Source organism: Aphis gossypii, chromosome 2 (assembly GCF_020184175.1).
Source record: "Aphis gossypii isolate Hap1 chromosome 2, ASM2018417v2, whole genome shotgun sequence".
Lineage (NCBI taxonomy): Eukaryota > Metazoa > Arthropoda > Insecta > Hemiptera > Aphididae > Aphis > Aphis gossypii.
In genome coordinates, this window is record NC_065531.1 from 70,763,853 (window position 1) to 70,791,361 (window position 27,509).

Consider the following 27,509-nt stretch of genomic DNA (forward strand, 5'->3'; position numbering starts at 1 on the left):
CGTGCACACTACAGTATAGGAACTTAACTTATCATTTATGAGTGTGCTAATTTTTATATTAGGTTAATAGAGATAATATTTTAAGAATCAAAATTTTAAAAGAAAAAACTTTCCTATACTATATTTTAATACATTATTACTCAGCTAATACCCTAATTCTAAATATTAGATTTGATATTAAACGTTTTGATTTTAATTAAATTATACTATTTATGATTATAACTTATAAGACTACTTTTTACAAGCTATATTATATCATGCTTATCCCAGTTAAAACTTGTTTTTTAAAACATGATTTTATAAAATAACAACTACCTACTTATTTTGAGAGCTATAATTACACTTATTTTATAAATTAAAGTGAAAACCGTTTCAATGGAAAACTTAAAACAACAAAGGTATTTTGGAAACGGGAAAATGTTTAATACATATCCATAAGAAAACCTCTAAATATGAAACACTCTAAATAACGGACACTTTTATGGCTAGTTTTTAACAATTGTTATCATAATATTATTATCTAAGTATATTTTATTATAATTTGCATTTTACATATTAGTATACTACTGTAGTTTATCTTGTTTGACATAAATAATGGCTGTCTAATTTGGTTATACGACGTTGAACTATTATCAAAATATTATTTTTTTTTAAATAAGCTAAAGCAATTGATTTTGCTTAAATTATAATACAATAATATATTAGCACATTAATATAATATTATAGAAATAATAAAAATATACATATTATCATGTATAACATTTTTTGATATTGTTCATTTTTTAATTAACTTCCCTTACTCTTTTAAATAGCAGATACCTCTAAATAATGTACAAAATTACAAAATTTAAGAAACTAACATTGCCTAATATTTGAACGTTTAATTGTAGTTGTTTTTTTGTTTGTATATTTTGACTAGAATAAAGAATTAAAATTTTTTTTTCTTCTAAAATCTAAGACAATTAACTTATTGCGATAGTATATTATTTAACTATTTCAAAAGACAAATAATTAATATATTATGTACATTATGTATTCAAACATTTATTTAAGTTTTAACGTTTTAAGTAATCAAATTCTGTTGAAAACATTAAAAATGTTCTAAAAGTGTTTCTAAATACACTTAAATGATTGTCATTCTCGTTATCGGGTAGGTATCTAAAAACTTTTTTTCGTCTTACTGTGTCGTAGTACTCGTTTTTAATTTATGAGTATTGTTTATTAAAAATAATATTCTAACTCCAAGTGTTCGCAGATTATTAAGCAAAATATAGAACCTAGAAGTACTAGTTATAATATGCAAAATACATAAATAATATTCAAGTGCTGGCATGAAAGTGATCTTATTATAAGTTGGCTTACGTTTAATATGTATTTTAGAATAATGAAAAACTTTAAAATGTACAAATAAAATGTTTACTGTCAATACTCTGATATTTGCTTTAACATAATAAGTTCGATAAGCATATATTATGCGTATTAAGCAAATAATATTTTGTAACAAAACCTATGAATACAAGGATAGTTGTGTGCTTAACCTATAGACATTTTATGCAAAAACATTTTTCATCTACTGATTTGAAATGTATAATGACAATAACCATAAATAGATACTTTCAAAATTTTTCTTTAGGTATGTGCCTAAATATATTATATTTCCATATTCTTTTTAGTAAGACAACGTGCCAAAATTTGATGAAAATCGGTTATTCTTCATATCCCCGCATGGCAACATACCATATTGAAACGTGTCTTGATGATAAATTGTCGAATGGAGATGCACAGAATCTTCATATATTATATTATTTAAAATGTTCCTATTCATTTTGATTTAAACAGCTTATATATATATATATATATATATATCAGAGCACGTAGAAAATTGTGACAATTTAATGTATAACACAATCACATGATATTATGGGATATTGTTTTATTTTGTTTACTATCTTTGTAAAGATTCAATTCGTGCTTAAATATTCAAGAATCTAATATTACAAACATTAAAATTGACTTAAAATACCATATCCAATATATATCTTTATTTTCAATCAGTGTACTTTAGTGTACCATACATATATATCTACTATAGATGTGGTACTCATGTTATGTGTCTAGAATTGTTTAGATAGGTTTCGTTTTCATCATACACAATTTAGATATTTGTTAGGTACATAATATACTTTTTATATTTACTATAAAATTAAATTTATTTAAAAATATAAATTATTATATGCGTATAGGTAATAATACTTATTTTTAAATAGTTATTTGTGATAACATTTTAAATATAAATATGTACGAGTATACAGTATATATTTTGTTTGATATTTTTTTGGTGATTGAGCATCTTCTAAAATTAGAAATCATTACCCGATTTAAATCATACCCGTTATACTGTGAATATTATTGATTATTTGATTGTATATTATATACATTTTTATATTTACTTTACATTGAAGTTGAATTTGACAATTAAGAAATATTATATCTGTACTTTGTGTGATCAATAGTAAAACAAATGGTGTGATAGACTGTATCATATCTGCTAACACCCCCTTTCACTCCCCCCATAAAAAAAAAAAACATAAGTAAATTGTATACGCCACTGCAACAACGCGTTTTTTAGTCAGAAGTCGACTAAATAATATTATACCATAATTTAGGTAATATTATTATAGTTACTAAAGTAAGAGCCCGATGAGTGCCGTGAATGTGGCTAGCAAAACGGACTGTAACAACGATGGACCGACCGAAATCTTCGTACTCGATGAATTGGCGTGTTTCCGTTCGTGTTCAGCTCCTGGTCCCATATTAGCTGCGTAACTTATTGCGTAAGGTATGAAGTTCTGTTCATAATTTCCGACGAACAGGTGAGCCCATGGACCTGAAGCAAAGACTCCGACGTCTTCACCACCATGCGTCTCCCACGATAAGTTTACCATCGACGGAAACTGATACTGAGGTAGACCTGCGGAAAGAAAACAATTTTTTAAAAAAAGGTAAAATTATATTTGGTGAAACAAAACTTTAAATAATATGCACAAATTTGTCTTCAAATATCCTAAAATATAATACCAATATGATAATAATGTGTGTGTGTACTTTAATATACTTAGTACATTTTAGTGTATACAGTTATGGGATCATCGCTATCATTGTAACTTTTAAGTCGGAAAATCACGCAAGTCAGTTTGAAAATATTTCACGTTTATATTATATTAGAATTTGTGCTTGCGTATTATTCCAATAACGCATTATAGTTTTCAAAGCTTTCAAATAAGGATCTTTTATTAAGCAATGGCATAGTCCTTTTAAAATCACCTCTTACGAAGATCAAAATGCTAATTTTGGGGTCTCTGAGCAAATGCGTTTGTATCGGTCACCTAATTCCGACGGTGTCAAAACATCATAGGGATTACTCACGTACGAAATACGATTAGAATTAATAATTTTGCACTAACCGGAAATATAACGGGAAAAATACACGCAAATATTATTTTCCGTTTATCTATTATTTGATAAACAATATAATATCATGAATTCATTACGTGGTGGCCGAAACTATAAAATAAATGTGTACATATAAGTATGTATCTATATATTGTGTACGTGTACGTTGAATTAACAAGACATTATCTGTTGAAAAACAGCGGATCTAGGACAAAACACCACAGCACAATGACTATACAGGTATATAAAACACAAAGGGGTGGCCTAACCGTGATAATAATTATTGTATGATAGGAGACAAAAGCCCCCGGTCATAATAATTATTATTAAGTACAAACGAATTATTATTATATCGCATAAACACACTTACACGCTTGCGTTGTAGTAGTAACAAGAGCAATAATATTGTTTTATGTACTGAAGTTTATATGTGTACAATAACAATAATTTGTTTGTGTGACTACCTGTATTATGCATTATATTTTATATACAACTAATTTAATATTGGATTTGAATATTTTTCAATGTACGTTAGTGTGGTACAAAGCCTAATAACACAAATATTATGGATATATTTTGTAAATATCTACGTGTGGTAAATAGTGTAGTACTGTGTGTACAATGAAACTTTTAAATACCGGACACTCTTGTCCGCTATTTAGAGTGTTCAGTTAGTGGACAGTTTATAGTTTGTTTACAGTATATAAACAAAACGCTCATTTACTCTTTCACCATAAACAGTAATTTTTTTCTAAATATTATATTTCTTTTCAACCCGTGTTTTGCTAATCAAATATTTATCAAGTATCTAAAAAAAAAAAAAGTGTTCACCAAACATGAAGAAGTATTAACTCTATGTGAACAAATTTGTTTTATAGTTAAAATAACTACGTGGATTGTTATCATTTTCTACTCATAGTGATGGTATTATAATGAATAAGGGCTTTAGTCGGTAAACGTTCACTTTGATTACTTATTATTATTATTATTATTATTAAGTTGCATCGTTGGTGGTGGGGATAACCTGATCTTAGAGAAAGGCACGACCCAAACAAAAATAAACACAAACCCTCCAAAAAACGTACTTATATTTTCGTCGTCGATGGTCAAGTTGTACCGTTCTTTGGCGGACGGACCGTTGGCGTAGCTGAGCGTTGAGTACGGCATCTTGTCAACGGAGGATTTTTCCGGGTGTCCTAAAATATCGCTACCGCGGTGCGGGTAACCGTTCATGGTCATCGTGTGTGAGTGGTCAGACGTGACCACGATCAGCGTGTCATCCGGAGACGTCAACTCTCTAGCTCGTGCCACAGCCCTCGATAACATGACCGTTTCGTCGACCGCCAACCGCGCCATGTTACTGTGGTGCGCCCAATCGATGAGTCCACCCTCGACGAACAAATAGTAACCAGCATCGCCTTTAGACAGCACCTCGATAGCCGCCTCCGTCATTTCTACAAGCGTGGGTTCCACGGACCTGTTAGCCAACAGGTTATAAGACATGTGACTAGGCGCGAACAGACCTACGAACACGTGAAATTGATGTGTGAAATAGGGTGACCGTATTTAAAAAACTTAAAACACAAAAAATAATTTTAATGAAAATAAAATCTTAATTTTGAATCATTTTATAATATGCTCATCCTGTTATTCCCTGTAATGCTAAATTTATTCAAATTATGATTTTTGTAATTTTTCAGATTACTGCTTTAGGACTATACTTGAAATAATTATACGTTTTACACTTTTAAAAATTGTTTTGAGCCGAAACAAACTTTTTTTTCTCTTTTCATATGAGAAAAAATTGTTTTTCTGTCAATTGTTACGTAAAATGTTATGTGTGTAAATTGAAATTCTAACTACCCTACTAGTTTTAAGTTATAAAGGTAAAGGTACTAAAGGTATTTGACTAAGACGGAATATGAAATTTCTAGTAATTAATATACATCTATAAATATTTCATAATTTGTTAAAACTATCTAACTATCTAAGAATAAAAAGTATTCGATTTTAATTTTTTAATTTTAAGGACTGTTATTGTCATTAAATACATTTTAATAAATTAATCGTTTAAATTTTGATTGAACCTAGATATTAGATACATTTATATTAAAAAAAAAATAATTTGTATAACAATCAATAAAGGAAAAGATTGATACTTATTTGAAACATTGAATTTGTTATAATCACAAAATACTCATATTAATAAATCTAAGAGTAGGAACTTCAAAAACTGGTCCTTAAATATAAGTTTTAAAAATATCGAAAATCATAGTTTGAATACAAGTAATGAATCAATACTAAAGAAAAATTGTGCTGAGTGAGCATGTTTGGTCAATTATTATCATATGACACATGTATTTGTTTTCGCAAAAATCTAATTCAAAATACCGTAATAGTAATATACATATGTATAATAAAGTATGGTTTAAAATATAAGTCCGCAGACCGTTTCCGTTACGAATCGTTTTTTGTGTGGAATAACTTATCATCAAATTCAAATTTAATACATCCATTATTATATTGAGAAAGTACTCGATGACAAGGTATATTAATTGAAACCTACCTTACAACAGAGCAACTCTCCCGATTTTTATTACTCGTATAACTCAAAGGTAAGTTTACGTGTAATTATAAAAGGTAAAGGAACAATATTGAATGAGTACATTTTTCATTTTTTCGGGAAAAATAAAAATTAAAATAAATCAACTGTGAAATGCAAAATATAAGACGGTTTACAACAATTACATTATAATTGTTTTTTTTCTCTTCGGATTATGAACTGTTGATTATATATTTATATATATATATATTTTTTTTTTAATAGACATTTATATAAAATAAATATTATATGAATAAAAAAAATTAAATCGTACTCTGTGCAAAAATATTTGCATTTTATTTTATCGATGCTTGTTACGCATCACGGATAATTGTTTTTATTATTTTGCATTGTGTAACGTATCGTGATACAAAGCAATTATAAAATAAATAAACTCATGACTTTTAAAATATATCGTACTAATTTTTTATGTCATCAAAATTCCCGAGAAAATAAATTATATTTATTTATTTATTTATTTATTCAAAGAGTTAATTGTCTGTGTCATATCAAAATGTCCGTGAAAATAAAATCATATTAATTTATTTTTGTTCAAAGAACATAGATTTCTATTGCACACGCTATACCCATTATTAATTTTACGAGCTCGCGATTATGCTACACACTCGATACCTAATATAATATATCAACCGACCCGTTGAAAACATAATAATAATATTATAACCTTGATAATTTTACTTTCAAGAAGTAACCGGGTACCCATTGTAAAATTTGTTTTTATTTTCCTACGAGCTACGAGTGTAGAACCGATGTCGTTGGTAGAACACGCGCGTATGGTATCCTGCTAAGTCAAAAACGTTCGTTTTACATTTAATCGCGATAAATAACGATGGTGAAACGATGATATTTGACGTTAACACGTGATCGTTCTGGCTTAAAATATCTCATTCGTTCGGTCAAACAAATGGATAGAACTTTTCCGCTGGCCCGTAACGGTAAGCGGCAAAAAAAAAATTCGACTCTTAAATCCATATATATTTATATATATATACACAAATGCTCACGAAGATGCGACGGCGGAACTCTCGTTTCCTATTTGGACCATTGCCATGGTAGTCGTATACGTATTCCACTCTCGCTAACCCCCTCGTACCTACTATATAATACATATTATATGCGACCCGCGATATATAGTGGATACCGCCGCCGGAACAACCCGAATCCATAGCTAACCTAACCCGCGAGCTTATTCGGCGACCGACGTTAAATATTATTGCCCAGTACAATAATAATAATAATAATAATAATAATAATTGTTATACGTTTTTTGTCCTCGCCGTACACACTTGTTCCCGAAAACCACCACTTTATATTATTATTATTATTATTGCAGTGTCGGCAGTACCTACCCCGAGCCCCGACAACACCTATCCGGTTTTACGACCCACTCGACAGCCGCTATTTGGGCACCCCGCGCGATTCACTATTGTTATACCGTTGTTATAATATATTATATTTTAATTCCGTCACATCAAATCGACCGTAAACAAACAAAAATAATAAACGTCACGATAATAATATTATTATATTATATTTCAGTCGTTATTATTATTACGCATGTCCGGAGTGGCGGCGGTGACGAACGACGGTCGGCCGGAACGGTAAAATAATAAACACGTCTCTAGCAGGTCTATATAAAAGCCATCATATCGCCTCCGTGTGTCTATATATGTATATATATATGTGGTAGTTTTACGTGTAATAAACCGCTTTGTCGTCTGTCCTCTACGTGTAAATACGTATATTACATTAACATATATGCACGCGTGATGTGTTATGTGTGTGCGCACGTACTCGAGGGGTTGATTCGTCCGAACGAGTAGGCACGTCCGGTCCGAGTGACGGCGGAAAAGGCTACAGTCGGAAGTGCGTACACCTGTTGTTAATGACAATTTTAAAACCACTAGAGCAGTGGTGCCTACAAGGCAGCCCGTTTACTGGTGTTATACGACTCGTATAGTGGAAATAAATTGAACGTTCTTAAGTGGGAAAAAAATATAAACTACGTATTTTTGTGTTGTCATATGTAATTATGCAATATCTTTTCTAAAAAAAAAAAAAAAAAAAAAAACAAAAAGGTCCTGTCCGTCGATTTTAAGATAAACTTTCATAAAAAAAAAAAAATAATCACACTCAAACTATGTCAAAAATCTCTCCATCCAAAACCGTTGCATCCATTCACCATAAATACTAACTTTAAATTACTCCATACAATGACATTATATCAATCACCACTTTAAACACGTGTAGGCATATTGTATGCTTTCTCTCGTACATGAAATCCAACTGGAAGATCAAGTCAAACAATATACTTAGACTCTTGGGAACGTTCATTATTTTGGGCCTTGAAAACAGAAAACATAATTGTTTCTAGTAGGCACTGACGCCTCGTAAATAATAGTGCGTAAAAAAAAACAAATATTGATTTTATGAAAAACGGAAGAGTCTTGAATTTGAGCGGTTTTCAATGGTTTTACATAATTGGAAAATCAAAAAATGGTCTTTATAAAATAGATGCAATACTCGAATAAAATGTTCTACCGGTAGCTGTGCGGGCAAGCATGATGAGATAATCGAATCTTTCCTTCTATTTGAAATAATGAACACAGATATAAAAGAAATGCAACGTTGTAAAACTAAAATATTTGTTGCTACACTAAAATCTAATATGAAAATGTTGTTTTCGCCGTTTTCGGATTTCTTAAACATATAACACATTTATAGAGATAATATTTTACGTATATTCCTGGTCAGATAATTGTTTTTTTTTCGTATTCAACTATTGATTATTATTATGTGATTTTTAATATTATGTAAGCTGTAAGAGAGTTATTAAAAAATCATAAATTACACTCAGATGCGTTTCAACAAAATTTAAAATCGCAATACGAAAAATATAATAATACATTAAATAAAATCGTGCGTTTACGTATAATTCAAACAGAGTTTTGTTCCCTTGCGTATACACGGAATTGTTAACTATAATGTAGTGTACATTTATACGCATACAGTGATCGACTATTAAAAGTCACGATTTTGAAACACACAGTTGTAAATATAATTCATATTCTTATTGTTAATAGTACTATCTACTTAATAAATTATGATGTAGTAACTGTCTGTACGGAATCAGTAACAACGATAATAAATTATTTCAAAAAAAAAAAAATAAATAAATAAATCATAATAATACGTTTATAAAACGTAAGGTAATCGACTGAATCCTGATAGATTATAACATTTTAATACCTACTTAACAACGATTCGAAACTTTATAAATTATTATCGTGTGTATCTACGGTACAATAGTACAATGTTATGGCTAAAAGAATAAATCCATTTATCCCAATTAGATACTAAAAATCATTTTAATATTTCAATGATCTTTGTCATTTTTATTAGGTAATTTACAAAATAGAGGAATCTCATATTTTTGTAGTTAATCACTTTTTAAAGCTATCAAGACTTGATTTATGCTAATTTGTATGCCTAGGTTTAGTAGTTTGGTCATGTTAAGGCCCTTAGACCCATATATATATTAGTTGCATTTGTTTAGTAGCTTATATACATAACATTTTTTTTTAAGTTGTGATACCAAAATTATATTTTGTTAAAAAAAAAAATGTCGATAGTTCTTATTTATTGTGCTAAAGTAACTGTCATCATTTTTTAATCTAAAATCGAAATACGTGTATTTAATTTATACCTACGTATATTGAATATAAATGAATAATATTGTCAAGTATAAATAACACTGTTTCCATAAGTCATATTCTTTAAATATTTCAAACTAAAACAGCGTATTGGATACTGGTCAAACATATTTATGTGCTAGGAATTTTATGTTTTATAGTGTAAATTATTATAATTAATTATTTTTTCGTTGTTCAAAAAAATTTTTTTACATGCTTCTATTTTCTAAAGACTTGTATTTTTTTCTGTTTATTTGATTCTTATACAAATATCACTATATTATTATTAGCAGAAAGTAGGAATTTAAAAAGTAGTATTCGATTAAAACACAATTAATGTATATTTTTTTATTTGTTTCGTTTTTCGTAGCGAGGAAAAATATATTTTTGCGGAGCAGATATTTTAATATTTTGTATGTGCTTGGGGTTGATACCATTTCACTAAATCCGACCTTGTTTATACGGCTTATGTAGACAAATATTTTGAATCTAACCCGTCACTGTTTTCTTAGTTATTTTACTTCATGTCCAATAAACGTACAAACGATTTATTTTTATTATAAATGTAGATTTTGAAAAATAAATTAAATATAGACATAAAACAAAAAAAAAAAACAATCCTGTGCAATTAAAAAAAAAAAATGTTTTGCTAAAATAAATGAAAAAATGCATTTTTTTTTTTTTTATAATCCATTTATATTTGAATATTATTTTTTATACTAATAAATTGATATAATATAATATCTTAATCATCATTAATTTAATTGACTTAAATGTTTGCTTGCGTTAAAATATTATCGTCAAAAGTTCAACGGTATAACAATTTTTCAAAATTAAAAAGTATTAATATTTACATAAAAATAAAATAATATTGGTTGTTATTAAATTTACGCATGGAAATTCGATAATTATATTTTGATTATTAAGTAATAATAATATTCAAGGTTTCAAAATGCAATTAAACGTAGAACTTTTTATCAAAATAAACCAATTAATATAACAGGTAAACATGAACCTATATTATTTTAAATTAATATATAGTATTATATCCATATTCTATAACCATTCAAATATATTAATTATCAATCACTTATGGTTAATTAGATTCTACATTTATCCGAAGTTATAAATCGAAAAATCAAATCTCTCAATAATTAATTTGAATAACACTTTTATACATTTTTTAAATTTAAGTGTTATTATATTTTAATTCTTATTAATTATTAGGTATCTAACTCTTGTTATTAAATACAAAATCTGAATTAAATTTGATTCTATAAAAAATAATCAAATTATACATGTATTATACATTTTATATAATAACTTTGATTGCATTGACGGTATGATAGTTCGAATTTTATCTGTTTCAAAAACCACATTAAACTAGATTATATTTTTTCTTTAACGTTCAATCTAACGTCATTGAACCTATTATCATATTAATGCATTTATCAAGTTTATGCTGACCGTCTTGATATTCGAAAAACGTATTTTTTCAATAAAACAATGTTCAGAAAGTGTACATTTTTGGGGTGAGAATTCGTTTAATAACTTTTTTCAAACAGTTTAAATAAATACATCATTTTAAATATTTTAAATACTTATTTATATTTATAATACTGAAACTAAGATGTTAAAAAAACCACATTCTAACTTTAAATAAAAGTTCTCAAATTTATTTTAGTAAAAAAAATATCGTTTCTACGTTCATTGAAGCCACAGTAATATATTATAAGTACGCAACAATAAAGAAATTTAATAAACACAAGACAAAGTATTTTAAAAAATGTATTCATACACTTTAAAGTTGTTCTACATTTCCTTTTGGGTTTTCCATAAAACAACCATGAAAGTTGTATAAACAATTATTACCTTGCTCAATAAATCATTAATCGTTCGACTCTTTTAAAAGAAAATTTATTTTTCACCTTATAATATTAAGTTATTTAATGATGATATTATTGTTTAGAATAATATCGCGAAGCACATAATTTTAATTGATGTGTTTACAGATGTTCATCATTACACTTACGTCTTACACATTATTTAATGTTATCCATTTGATTAATATTATAATTTAATATTTTATAAATAAATAAAATACTTACCAAGAAGATAATCTGTTTTGCTGGTATTCAGAGATTTCAATTGGGATCGATCGGTAACATAGGCACTACTTGCCTGAGAAGAGCGATTTATCTTTAACCATTCATTAATTAAATCCCTGCCATCTTGTCTCTGTCCTTGTGGATTTTCATCTGTCTTGGGTAAAAATTTTGCTCTTCCACCCCCCATTACTACCTGCAATAATAGTATCTTAGTTTAATCGTTTCTATAATAAATATTATATTATAACTATTTACACATAAGTGTACAATATGTTTTCAAGTGAAATTTATATCACATTAAATGGTGTACATTGTTTATACATCGAGTACGGTTATTTGTAATTAATATAGTAATAAATATAAATAAAAGATTAATGTTCACTAATATCATTAAACACTCGTCCTTGTATAATCTTTAAATTTTATAGGTCACGTGAAAGTGAATGCAATATTTTTCACAATTTTCGAGTGGCTATACATTTTGAAATCGTTTTTAAATTCTTCGCCTTCGATTATTACTAAACGAGTGCATAACTACTACGCTAAATTATACGGTATAATAATTCGATCGATTATCGACGATATCTAGGAAACTCTGTGTAATATTATTTATTATACATGAAAAATCGTTTTAAAAACTACTGTGAATAAAATCGCCGTTAAGCCGATCGGAGGCCCACCAAAAAACCGCGAATCTCAACCCAGCCATACTCACATTCAGGTTTCTCCCCGTTTCTCTCTCGATCAGCTGACGGGCAATGTCAGGCGAATCTGTCGCGCACCGTTTTTCGGCCAATTTGTCCGTGATCACGTCAGCATCGCACTCCCAGTCCCGTTGCGCCACGTTTGCGTAAGCGCCGGCCGGCGTAGCGTGCGTAACTCTCATGTTGGATATCACACCTGTCCTCTTGCCCGCCTTTTGCGCCCACATCATGCTGGACACTGCTTGGTTTGCGGGATCGTTGCTGGCCAGGCAGTCCCGGTTAGACACTGCGCCGGACACGCCAATGGTCTCGATGTTACCCTTCACGCCCATCAGGTACGCCGTGGCCGTGCAAGCCGAGTCGGCGACTTGGCTGTCCACGCAGTAGGTCTGCATCGGACAAACGTGTAAATCGATTATCGATTGATAATATCATATTGAAAATATCCTCAAGAGTTGTTGAAAGTACCAGGACTTAACGGTTTTGGTCGTTCAAAATAAAAAAATTAATGTTTCGGTGGAAAACAATAACGTAGTTTGAATTAAAATTAAAACGTAACCGTACGTGTGAAAATCTAAAATTAAAACAAAAAGTTAACATTTGTTTTGGTATTAAAAGCATAATGTATGATTTGTCTGTATTTCGTAATAGTATTGTCTACATTTGAATCGCATATTATATTTCCCCTCGCGTCGCATTAACTCGGTAACGATATACGATTAAAATGGTAAAAACAAACATTTTCAATCTAGATAAGTATAGGTAACTGAAAGTCTTCGGTCTCGAAATATTGTTTTTTGTTATCAAAATAAATTAAAAAAATTCTACTTGACGCCTATCATTGACTAGGGCGTCAACTCACTTTCGAAAGACCAGTAAACGGAAACTTCTCAAACGATAACATTTCATTTTCTCCTGTCTTGTTTTCTTGCTGTCCCATGTATATTCTAGCTGAGGTTAACGTGGCTATAGACATACCGTCGCCGATGAAGAAAATCACGTTCTTGGCCACGCCGTACTTCCGTTCCAAATTCAATTTATTCCGCAGAAGATCGTTTCCAACATTGTTCCAAAACTGTTTGTCTAATACAATATAATATTATACTACAATAAATATTATTTAGTAGATACAATAAAAAAGTACGCGTTATTGCCCACCGTCTAAACTTCAAACGATACAAATGATTTGCGAGACAGACGTACTTGAGTAGAAAAAGTATTGATTATAGAACAAATTTGTTGTGACCAACTTTTGTACTCGAATATCAAGACACACATTGTACCAAAAGACGAGTATTTGAACATTTTTAAATTTTAATCGTTAACTCTTAAAATTCGAAATATTTTATTTTTGAAAACTAGTCTATAGTCTATAATAAATCAATATTGCAGGTGAATATAAAGTTCAAATTTTTGGCATTGAAAATAAACACAAAAAACTGAATTTTTCGCTTACTGTGAAGGTAGATTTTTAGTAAAGTGTGAAATAAGTGGGAGCTTACATTTTTAAGCTAACCACATATTTAAACAGTCTAATATATTTTCATAACACCCCCAAGCCTTTGTGATATTTTAAAATTGTTAGTATTCTTGATCATAAAAATTAACTATTGTGCAATAAATTGCAGTGATATATTTAAACATTGGTATATAAATGACAGTTAAAACAATAAAATGCAATATTTCTATAAAGTTATAAATCAAAAATGTGTTTAACTTTTTTAATTTAAATTGAAAAATTAATTTGATAAAATTAATTGTCTTATAGGCTAATTGGGTCAAAGGTAAAATCTATTTGCTTGCTCAAAAGTATACCGAAATAAAATCTAATTTATAAATAATAGCAAATTGATTATTCCAAAACTTTATAAAACGTTTGCTTTTTTTTGGAGTAGGTACTTTGGAATTATTCTAGGAATTTTAGTCTACTTTAGACCCAACTTCCTCACCCCCATGATAATCATGATAATCCTTAATCACCCATAAATATACGTACATAGAAACATAACATCTGAAATATAATTTATAAATGGCGGATAACTTGACTTAAATCTGGGTTTATTTATAATTTTTGCGTCCTCCCTTAGAAATGCAAGCTATTATACAAGCGTCGAAACTATACATAATCGGCAAAATATATACTTTACTCATTACGTTTTTTTTTTTTTTTTACTTACCGTTTTCTCCAGGATTAATGTTTTCTTTGCTTGCTTGTTTTCTAGCAACGATGTTTTCGACATTTTTGTCGGTGTGCCCTGTAATCAATCGATAAACGCAACGATTACAGTATTATCATGTAAAACATATCAAACATATGCGCGACAAACATCATTTTTAAAATCAAATAAAAAAATAGTTAATCTAATATTTTTAATTAGTACCCAAACTATATTATACAATTTATTAAACTTTATATCTTATATATTTTCATATTTATCGTCATACTTCAGTCCATTATAGGTGTCAACAATGCTTCATAATATTTGACACGTTTATAATATTAATTTATTACATAATTTAATTTTTAAAAGTTATTTTCCAACTTAAGATTTTTGTGCTTGATTGTATTTATTTTATTTTATTTATTTTTTGATAATGTCTATACTTTATGACTTTATGAGTATCTATAAATAATGTTATATTATCAAGAAATGTAACTTAAATTTAACTATTACTATTGTCATAGTTTTGGATTATTTTTATTGATGGCTACGTATACTACAGATTATAGGTACATGATGGTTTAATATGTATTATACTAGTATGTATTAAATGTTAAATTCTAACTTAACAATACCACTTTTGTTCAATTAACAACTTAACTTGAGTTAATTATTTTTCATAACTCGTCCATTTTCGATAAAAATAAATAATAATTATAGCTGTCATATCATAATACTATAATCACGCATAATTCCTGCTGTAATATACCGTAGCACATAACATGTACTTACCTATTTCGATACCATTCGTGGTAGTTACCAAAATCAATGCTGTCGCGATCGACAGCGCAAAAACGCACGAAACACTATTAGGCTGCATCGCACACGTTTGATACGATACTAAAACACGAATTATGCTTATAGTAAAGAGCGCACTAGTATTTTATACTCTAAATTAAATCACGGTAAATTCTTATCAGTTTCTATACTCTAAGCACTTGCAAAACGTTGTGAAATCAAGTATCGGGTATAAGTGGATCATACCATGATAATATGACTTTATTATCTTCAACAAATATTCCATTAATTCAGTTTATATTGTTCGCGTACAACTTAACCAATTTAAAGACAAGGCATGTACAACATAATGTATATATATTATGATGCACAATATATATTTTAATGTCTTTAAACAAGACTGTTATTTTTTCTTTGTGAACACTTCTGTCCATTTTTGTAATGTACACATTGTAAAATACGAGTTAAAATCATAAGCGATCAAAAGTTGCTATAATACTCAAAAAATTGTTCATTTAATTACATTTTCATGGTCCTAGTGGTATTTACGTAGACATACACATTAAACATGTATATATTCGTTCAATGTTATGTCCTTTCAGTACCTATACTACCTAAGTATGTAATATTTATATTATATAATATAGTATGTATTATCTCAAGTGTAACAAAAATGACATGTGTTATATAATTTTATTAACGATAAAAGCGTAATAGCGTAGGTATGTATATTATTTGTCGTCAGTGATGTATTTAGGATTTATTTTGTTGTTTTAGATGAGAGGATGAGTGTATACATATATTTAGAGCTTATTGATTTGAGGGGGCTCCACGCTATCACATCTCAAGTTGCATTAAAATAGTGATTACTTAATAACAGCGCTTTCTATTACCGCATAAATTTATTATATATCTTGTAGACTATGTAAATAAACTAATAGTCTATTATTAAATATTACGCAAATTCAATAAATTTAGTAAACTGTATAAATAAATAGTGATAATTTTTTTCAAACTAAGTATTAGGTACTTGATTTTTAAAATATTTTAAAATATTTTAATTGTTGTTGTATTAAACATTTACAAAACCAACAGTAATCAATTGATAAAGATTTTTCATCTTTTAAACGTACATTTTAGATAGTTAGGTTAGTTTCACATTCACACAAATTTAGACTACGTCCTAAGAGATTGAGGTTTACACTCAAAATCTATTTTACAGGATGATATATTTGAAAGTCTGCTATCGTCATAAGAAAAAAAAAAATAAAAAAAATAATATTTTTACATCATTTTCTAAGTTTTAAAGCTATAAAATACATTTTTAAATTCATATTCCGAATATTTAGTATTTAAAATTTTATTTTTGAATTACTGCTAAATGTTGTTGTTAATCGGTGTTGCGTAAAATATTTCTCGTTCTTCCGTACTTTTTTATATTAGTTTTCCCTGTTTTGAAGAATAGCCCAAATATATTTTTTTAATACTTAGAATATTTGACCTCTAAGTACCAATACTAAATTCAATAATTCAACGAGACTCTTCTTGAAGTTGAAGCTCGAAGCATGATTTTATCTATGAAAAATATCTTAAGAAATAAAAAAAAAATATATGTACACACATTATTGCATTATTGATATATTCATTGAATGTTTAAAATCTAAAATATCTGATATAGATATTCGTTGTGTCATAATATGTTAATATTTCAGAGATATTCCAATGAGAATACCGTTCTCTAAATGATAAATTATTTTAATTGTATCTAATATTTATTATTTGTTTTAACAATTTTAAGGCTTTTGACGAATATAACTACGGGCATATGCATTGTCTGTATTACAAAAATCCCGATTTATGAATAAATATTTTTTATGAATGCAAAAAGTATAATTTTTATTCTAAAACAATATTCTATTTTTTTCCAAATATTGCAATTATATAATAATATCTTAAAATGCAAATATCCAATAATATATTATATACCTAGCATATTATTTTATTACTAAAACTCTATAATCTCACATAATATAAGATGGTGTAAACAATTGATATTAATAATATACAAGTTCAATTAACTTTAACATGAAATAATTGGTGATAATTATTTTTATATCTTTATAAAATTTATATTTTACTGTATTTTTTTATCTCAATGATTTTCAGTAATAATTAATTTCATATTTGATGTTCACAAATAAAATAAATAAAACATTATTTTTGTGTAGACAAATGGTTGATATTAAAATTAATTATATACTTTTAATAAACTTTTACTTTCTACAAATAAAGAAGAGAGTGACAATTTATTGGTATTATTAAAATATGTAGAGTAAAAGAAAATTATTTAGATTTGTTTTGTTTTTATGCAAAGAAATCGGTACTTACCTATAGATAAAAATAGCTGTTACACAAAAAATATTTTTAAAAATACCAAGTATAATTGCCACTAGCTGTTTGTTTTATAGAGGTAACCCACCACCAAGTACAAATTTAATAACCGTCGTGTATTGATATTGTAATATTTCAATAATTTTGTGTAAGCTAGTACATACCGCTCACGTAAATCTTTCAAAATTTATATGCACCATTTTATTATATAACTATACCACAAATTATTTTATTATTATTATTATTATTATTATTATTACAATTACTTTGAAATTTCCTAGTATACTTTTTTCAACTAATATAAATTAGTATGATTCATTTACGAATCATTAAAAATTCTATTGATACTTATACATGTTTCTCTGAAAATTAAATTAGTCATCTCGAGTCCGTCTACTTATTTGCCATCCATTGAATTTAGATTCCTATACTATCAGAGCTTCAAAATATATCTGTCAACCTTAAATTATAAGCGATTATTATTGAAAACTTAAATTTACCAGGTACCTAACCTAAATAAATCGAATTACCAAACTAAAGTTTGTCATACTTGCACATTCTGTCCACTTATTAAACATTATAACACTCTATTACTTTGACATGATTATAGGTTTAAAATTGAATAAACACTATAAGATGCACGGTCCAAAGAACTGTCCTTATTTGACCCGTTTTCCGAATTTATAACCGATTTAATGAATTTGATTGAACGACAACATTTTACTTAATACATTTACCGTAAAAGCTAAAATATCAGCATTTCACAGCTATATGAAACGTGTGTAGAAATGCAGAATAAACCAATCACAATTATATTTAATACAATAATGCATTGTAAGTATATTGACTTTTTTCCTACCACACATTACTTATACATACCCGCATAAGGTTTGTATTTTAATAAAAATACATTGTTAACTAGATATTTTACCAAAAGATTTAATAATTAAATATTTGTGGACAGTTGCACTTAACTAGCACAACGTTTAGTTAAGAAAATTTTACTTTTTCATTATGTAAGTAAGTGACATTCGGCTTCATATATTTAGTGATATAAAATATAACATCATGTTTTAATCATTGTCTTGTTAAACGTCATATAACAACGTTTTGAATCCGTCTAATTTATTCCCTTCAAAGATCCCAGAACTTTCATCTGCTTTTGTTTGGTGACGATGAAAAGCTCCTGAATATTAAAACGACAAATATAAATGCAGTTTATTTATAAAGTGGTGTCAATAACATTGCTTAAGGATTCGTTAATAAAACTATACCGAAAACTAAATATTGATAAACGTAAATCTGTGCATTGCACCTTAAATATCTAGTAGGCATCCAATTTTGAATATATATGTCTTATATAACAATAATATTTTTGACTCTAAGTTGAATTTTATTTTTTTTATTAGGACAAAAAATATGTTGAACCTTAATCTGACTTAATATTTTATTTGACCACAACATTTCTTCATTTTCTTATTAAATCCTATTTATTGTATATTAATCAACGTACTTCTAGTGGTTTATCTTCTTCTAATTCTACACTTGTGTAATTGCGTACAATAAATTTACTGGATACTGTTTGTGTTGTCATTTTATATTATAACCATTAACTAAAAATATATAATAATTATATCATACCTATCGAGTTATCACGCGCGCTGTTGTTGACTCTCGTGTAAAACCACTTCGAAAAATATTGTTCCAATCGTATTAAATACTTTTATCTGGCGTGTTCTTGTGTTCTTATAAAGTCACTTTCACGTCCATATTTAAGATTTTATACATACTTATCACGTATAATAATCCATCGTTAAAAATTTAGAAAACCAAGGCGGTTTTAATATCATATTAATGTGTTGCGTACTTATACCTACTCATAAATGATGTTTTTATTATTTACGTTCATAATCCCATAATCTTTAAGAGTGACTATGGCCATGAAGTCATTTTAACGTATCCCATTCAACCAGCTACTACTAGGTTCATATTATACAATGTATGTGAGTTTTAAGGTATTCTATGACAGCTTTGAATACTAATAATTATTAATCGGATGTATTAGCTTGATCGCTAAACGCATCTACAATCATCTCCACCGGTATACGTACAAAAGGGAAAATAATTGTCAAAGGTACGTTTCAACGAAATTCACGATGAAATGACAAACGCGTGCGTAGTAATAATAATACATTTAATATAGTATAACAACAATACGTTTATGTAAAAATCGTCATCGTTATCGTCGCAAAGACATTTTACGCATATACAAATATTGTTACACGAAAATAAAACATCGTTCAAGACGTTTAACCCAACGACAGTAGAACGCAATCCGTAATCATATAGTTCCTTTTTTTTTTTTTTTAATAACGTTTAAACCGTTTTACCCTAAGTCCTTAAAACACCGGCGCCGTAGTTTTTATATAAATCATCGCGTGACAATGTCCCTCCGCCCTCGCCTCTCGAAGGTTCATCATAAATATTATACGTATTCATTATTTTATTCGCTATTCACGTACATGTATACGGTCTCGAATTACCGAAAACCGTACTCGACACAAACAGATATAATAATATATTACAATTCGTCACGCTAGGCACGGGGGGCTCCCGGTTTGCCGTCGTCGTTTACCAACGACGATAATTTAAATGCTCCGATATGCGCCGCAAATTATGTAAAAAAAAAAATAATAATAATAACAATATAATAATGTTTTTTTTTTGTCTTTTTCATCATCGATGTGCCCACGAACCGTAAAACATAATACTGTTTATAATAACAGTAATGCTCAGCATTAGCAGTGTTTGGTCTAACGTCATTATATTGTAATAATAATATTATTATTATTATTTGGCGACGATTAGATCCAATCACTATAAATATTACTGTACGAATTCGTAATATAATAATACACCAGATGTTTACAAATCTTATCAAAAAACGTAATACTCACCCACGTTATTATAATATTTTACGTACCTTGCGAACGCAACAGTTTGATATCTACGATTTGTAAATCTTTCACTAATCCACAGTAGTTAGTATCGAGATGAAAACATATTTTAAACAATGCATTAATTATGATAGGATTTGTTTTTTAAATAATCAATTTCAAGGTTTATTTTTGTAAAAAATCTATTATTTTAGAAAATATTTTATACATAATTTACACTTCAACACCTATATGTCACCAAGGCATATTATTTTATATATATTATATAATAATACATATATATTCAGCGTACATAAATGTCGAACTGTCTTATTGAACGTATGTTATTTTATATTTAGTACACATGTATACTATTTATACAAAATGGTAATGAGCGCTTGGTATTCAGAACTGTAAAAAAACAAAGTTTTAAACAAAACTGAACACACGTGATGTGAATACATATTTATCGGATCCTATGCCCATTGTTTTACTACGCAAATCGTCCAAAAGGCACTTACGCAAGTCATAGGTACGTTTGAAAAAAAAACAGTACTATTTATAATGTCGAGAAAATGAAATTAACTCCTCTTTTTTAAGTTTGAATTTCAACGAAAATCTAAACTTATTACGTGAGTAAAATTTGTACTTGAACAACTTCTATAAACTAACCATTGGTGATGTCGATATACATTATACATAGTGTTTATTTTTGTTACATGTAACTTGATATCGTATCGAAATTATTTTAGAAAAACGCTTAAGTATGTAGTGGATACTCAGTAGTGGGACTGAAAACAGTGAAAATTTGTTTAAAAAAGACGACTGATTTTGCAAAATACGACTTTTGCGCATCGAATTATACAAGTCATGTGAAAACCATAACTTCACTCCAAAGCTATATTATACTTGATAATAATGGTCACCGTCACATAACTATTAATAATATCATCGTCTAAAATATTATGATTCACAAGTCAAATTAATTTTATTGTTCACGTTATATATTTTTTCCTCGCAGAGATATAGAATACATAAGAAAATTCACTGAAACAATCGATAGATAGTATTTAAGTAATATAAAAGACAACTTATACATACAACTTTAAGTTAATATATCAACTCGATCATCGAGGAAACAGAAACAAACAGTTACACGTATTTTTTAGTAGGTACTTAATATATTTTATAATTGTGTGTATATATATACCTATATTTTTTTTTTATAACACTTGCTTGATTAAATTTCTTAGTACGTATCTAAATAAATTATTTACATTTAATTTGTAAAACATACTAACATAATATTATAGTCTTACCATTACTATTTAAATAATTTCTAAAGCGTTAGCGGATATTAAAAATAAAATACGTTACTATATGCATGTATAGGCATCTATATTTGTACATGCCACAAAAGTATTTATAATGTACTAAAAAATATAAAAAATATGATTAGTTGAATTGTCTGTGAAATTCATATTTTATTTTAATAAATATGTCAATAATGTAATACCTTAACGTCTACGTCGAAATTTGATTATAAAATTGTATAGTGATTTTCAAAAATAATATTGAGATTTTTCTAATTTGTATTATCAAAAAATAATCTAAAATTTTGAAAAAAAAAAACTAAACTAAAAAATGTTAAAGTTAAATGAAGTTTACTATTCCTTAGAATTATGTATTTATAAATAGAAATAATATTATAATATAATGAACTCTGTTATTGTAACACAAAGGTCTACCACTTTGTTTCTCGAAGTTTCTCGAAGAAAAAATGTTAATTATAATGTCGGATAAAATAAATGTCATTATAGCCATTATAGTGCACGAAAACTTTATATGTATATAATTATATACACTTTACAATTCGCATAAGACTTATTAACATGCTTATGATAAGAATTGTTTGTCCAGCAAATTGCAATCGAACAACGTTACTGGTGCTGGTGCTAGAAGTGGGAGGGTTTGTAGAAATACCAGCAGCCATCGCCATACCAAGAGCAATTTGGTTTTGCTCATAGTTTCCGGTGAATAAATGAGACATAGGACCCCTCGCAAATACCATAACATCATCTCCACCATGAGTATCGCTTTGTCGGTCGACCAGGCTTGGGTATTCAAAGTCAATTTGTTCTAGAAGAAATAATTCAAATTAGAAAATTGCATAAATGTTGCTAGACGTATTGTTATATATTTCAATTATAAATTATAATACAGCTATTGTTTTATTTTAGCCCACAATTAATCATATTATTTTCAATAGAAAAAAATAAAATTTTAATAAAAAAAGACAAAACCTTTAAAGTAAGAAAACTAAATTACGTTCTGACCAAAGCAGGTATGTATAACTATTTAGTAAAATAACGTATAGCATTATTGTTAGTGTATATTTACTTAAATCTTCTTTGGTGACGTTCAATCTATGACACGTGGTATCATTTATGAAGGATTTTTTTGGACCGATTGCGTAGCTCAAGGTTGTGTATGTCATATTATCCATAGCAATTGAGTTTGTCAAACCGAGAATATTCTCGTTTCGTTTAGGATAACCAGCCATCGTCATGGTATGCGCGTGATCTGAAGTCACCACGATTAATGTGTCGTCTTCACTTGTCAACGCCACAGCATCCGACACTGCTTTTGAAAATTCTAAAGTTTCATCGAGAGCGATTCTCGCCCACGTCTTGTGATGAGCCTTATCAATGAGACCACCTTCTACAAAAAGAACGTAGCCGTTCGGTTCTTTCTGGAGAAGCTGAATAGCGTTCCTGGTCATTTCCTGCAGAGAGGGCTGAGTCTCAAAATTGGATTTTAATCTATAGTCCATGTGACTCCGGTGAAAAAGACCTAAATAAAATGAGTGGCAGGTAGATTCAATGAACATTAAGATAATAGGTTACCCTAACATTATCCTTATAAAATAAATAAAAAAGAGCGAGAAAAGTGTTTTGAAAAACATCTATGGTATGCTCACATAAGCAAATTAACATAGACATATTATTTATATTTGTTTCTTATAAAGATTAATGCTAGGATAGGTTAATAAACTTTTGCAATTTTCAGACTTTTAAAACTTACACAATTATTTTTTAGACCAAAAATTATTTAATAAGTTATACAGTAAAAATTATTAAGGTTTAAAAAGTATTATGCCAACATTATGTGCAGCCAAAATTTAAAATAAATAAGTTGCTCATACCTAGTACAAAATCAGTTTTAGACATATCAGTTGTTTTTAGTTCCTCTCTGGTCGTTATGTACTTCGCGACCTTATCACCAAACCGAGTTTTCTTGTCATTCTTCCAATTGAGTATTAAGTCTTCGTCTTGGCGTTTGCCCGTGGAATTTAATCCCTGTTTCATAAAATTATCACGACCGCCACCCATGATAACCTACACAAAGATGCAAAATAAATATCATATTTCCCACTAGAAGTTTAAACGGTCAATTAACAAACCTTGAAATTTCTACCCGGATCTTTTGTTATTAGCTGTCTAGCTATGTCTTCACAATCTGTGAGATTGGTTTGGCCACCTGATACTTTTATCATATCTTTGTCAGATTCCCATTCCCGATGTGCGGCTTGTGCATAACCACCTGCTGGGGATGCATTGGTAACCCGGGTGGTGGTCACGATTCCGGTTGCCTTCCCAGCCCATTGTGCCCACTGCATTATGGAAGTCACGCGATGCTCTTCGATCACCGATGCTGGACAGTCTCCTAAGAGTACATTAGACGTTACTCCAATTGTCCCTTTATTAGTTTTTACACCACACAAATATGCTGTAGCGGAGCATGCTGAATCGGCTACTTGACTGTTGACGCAATACGTCTATTCGTGTAAATAAATCAGATTTTATAAATATAAAACTAAGAATCTATACGGTTTGGATTTTTATAACAGTTGATTTGTAATTATATTCTTACCTTTGATATTCCGGTGAACGGAAACTGTTCGAAACTCAAGTGTTCGCTTTCACCAGTTGTGTTCTGTAACTGACCTTTGTATATTCGAGCAGCCGTCAATGTAGTCAATGACATACCATCTCCCAGAAATATTATCACATTTTTTGCTGTGTTTGTTCGCAGTTGAAGTTTCGCCTTTTTTTCCAACATTCGTTTTCCATTTTCAATCCAGTATTTTGAATCTGAATAGGAATTTAATAGATAGAATATATTTGAATTAAATTTTAGCTTATAATACTATTATATCAATATTTTTAACATCACGGTATGTCAAACTAATTAATTTATATATTCAATTTTAAAATAATACTAAGGTATTAAGGTGTTCCTAATTCAAACTGAAATTCTGATATTTTTATCGATAGCAAAATTCAAAAAATACTTTTGCAAATTATATTACCTAAAAATAAATATTCCAATTTGAAGTTTTATTTATCCAATAGTATTAACATTATACAATACTATGTATATAATTTTTAGTTCCTTTCACCACACCTAACTAAACATAAACTTAAATTTATAGTTTAGTATTGTGCACATCGTATATAGTCAACGTGCGGTAACTAATAATACTAAATAGATTAGACTACTACGAGTTTACCTGATTCTTGAGCGGTAACAGCTGCAGACACCTGTAGCGCACAGACCAAATAGCACACGATAGATGTCCACATGATTGACTGATTGATTGATGTGTCACTAAACTTATATACCTACCATATAGCGGGGTTTGACACTCGGTTGAAAAATGTAGTTAGAGACATAAATGGGGAAAAATCTATTTTGTCTCAAAGTTTTATTAAATATTGAATAATCATATTTAAATACTCGATAGCATGGTATTAAGATAGTTTTTGTTTATGTATTATTTTATCTTTGAATACATTCTGAATGCAAACGTCATAAATTAAAGTACGTATTTAACTTAACCTACATAAACGTGATTTGGATTATATGAGCTAAATATTAATTTAAAGTCTAATTTAATGACTTAACTTTATATTTTATTAAAATAATAATCGGGATATAAGAGTAATATTATTTTTTTTCAATACGTATAATATAATTTTTAATTACCGTCACAACCACAACTAACGGAGTTAGTATAATACCAGTATATTATCGGTACTTGAAAAGGTAATGGATGTTGAAACGTAAATCCAGAACAGTGTCGATAATCACGTTTTTAGCGTCAAGAGTGAATAGGTGTGAGCGTTTAAGCCAGATAATCCCTCAACAATCTGCATCAAAACTAGTAAACTTTTCAATAAAAATATTCTTACTTATCGTATAATATTAATTTTATCATATTGCCCCAAAAATTTAATGTCCGCTTTATTTTATATGTTTTTGTTATTATTTTCATACGTGAGCTTTATTTTTTATAAAAATATTAAAATACGGATTTGTAGATAACTATAAATTATTATTAAAACAAAAAATGCTTATAGAAAAAATAAAATTGGAATGCTATTTTTAAATTGTAGTTATAACTTATGATAAAACATGTATTTAAGGGTTTTTCCCTAAACTAATACAATTTAAAACGTTATGAACGAAAACTATAAGATTATTTGCAAATGTTCGTGAATTGTAATAATTTAAATTTCAAATGATTTAAAAATATGTCTACGTATTCAATGTACTTTTAAAATAATTATAAGTAAAAATTATAATTCATTTTGTATAATATATATTAATATATCATGTGGTTTAACTTAAAGCCATTCGACTAAAAAAAAATAAATTTCACTATGAAAAAAAAAATATTGAACTGAATATTGCACATCAAAATATTAGGTCTGAAATTCTTGATAATAATAATCACAATTTTACCTACATATGTCACTATAAATCATAATTTTAACCTACAAATAAATATTATCGTTTACGGACCATTTAATTGTATTACATCTGAGTACCATAAATTCCTTATTGTTGTTTTATTCATTACCTATGTTAATTGTGTAGTTTTAATTTGCGCCGTTAATTGTTCGTGACGATGGGAGGATTTTTATTTCAGAAACTAATTACCAAAGTAGGTAGAAGATATAAATGTCATCGTTGTCTATGGATTATTATTCAACAACAGATCAACTCAACAGATAATGTTATCTTTTTTGACGTATATTGTGACATATTGTGACAGACGAACTTTTTTCACGGCTGTGAAAAAACTGTGATTAATATGACGGCGAATAATTGTATTGACTAGTAATTCGATTTAAAAAATTTATTTTACTTTCAATCGATTCGAATTAAAATCCAATAGCTTTTTAGTATAATGTATGATTGTATTATTCTTATACGCCACCGTTTTAAAACGAGGTGAATTCTTCGAAAAAAAAATATATTCAATTTAAATTTTGAGATCTGTGTAACTGTCATCCGAAATTTTAGTTCGTTCGTTTATGGGTGGTTAAAAGATGTATTTATGTGCTGGATGATCGCGCGTGTCGCTTACAAAATATTATAATAATATGTACACATACGTTTACAACGTGGTATGAAAATTACGCTGTCACGAACAGAGACTACTTATGTGAGAATATTTATTAGGACTCTATTTATAAACTAATAATCAAAGTGAAATTATCTCGACTGGAGGAGAAAATTTAGAGAAAAATAAGCAAAGAAAGATTTTTTTTTTGTGCAGAAAAGTGTATTAGG

At 28.4% G+C, this 27,509-nt stretch overlaps 3 protein-coding genes across 6 annotated transcripts in view; 1 reads left to right on the forward strand and 2 right to left on the reverse strand.

Annotated features, from left to right (window-relative positions):
* The window catches only part of LOC114123117 (lachesin-like), a 180,714-nt gene that overhangs the window by 77,027 nt on the left and 76,178 nt on the right, over positions 1-27,509 (forward strand). The gene's annotated exons all lie outside the window — the stretch shown is intronic.
* On the reverse strand, positions 2,028-15,670 carry LOC114123113 (membrane-bound alkaline phosphatase-like). Its single transcript, XM_027985975.2, has 7 exons — positions 15,535-15,670; positions 14,758-14,835; positions 13,443-13,663; positions 12,592-12,969; positions 11,877-12,069; positions 4,539-4,976; positions 2,028-2,971 (listed from the first exon to the last, which is right to left on the reverse strand). Exons 1-7 carry the CDS (start codon positions 15,620-15,622, stop codon positions 2,685-2,687), a joined length of 1,683 nt encoding a protein of 560 aa, XP_027841776.2. The 5' UTR covers positions 15,623-15,670; the 3' UTR covers positions 2,028-2,684.
* Positions 22,526-26,164, reverse strand: LOC114123116 (membrane-bound alkaline phosphatase-like). Of its 2 annotated transcripts, none has more exons than XM_027985978.2 (6): positions 25,441-26,164; positions 24,801-25,021; positions 24,331-24,705; positions 24,073-24,265; positions 23,268-23,720; positions 22,526-23,006 (listed from the first exon to the last, which is right to left on the reverse strand). In XM_027985978.2, the coding sequence occupies exons 1-6, from the start codon at positions 25,511-25,513 to the stop codon at positions 22,723-22,725; spliced, it is 1,599 nt and encodes a 532-aa protein (XP_027841779.1). In that variant the 5' UTR covers positions 25,514-26,164; the 3' UTR covers positions 22,526-22,722. The 2 variants fall into 2 exon arrangements, with proteins under 2 accessions (XP_027841779.1, XP_050056846.1); XM_050200889.1 differs by lacking the exon at positions 25,441-26,164 and adding an exon at positions 25,240-25,254.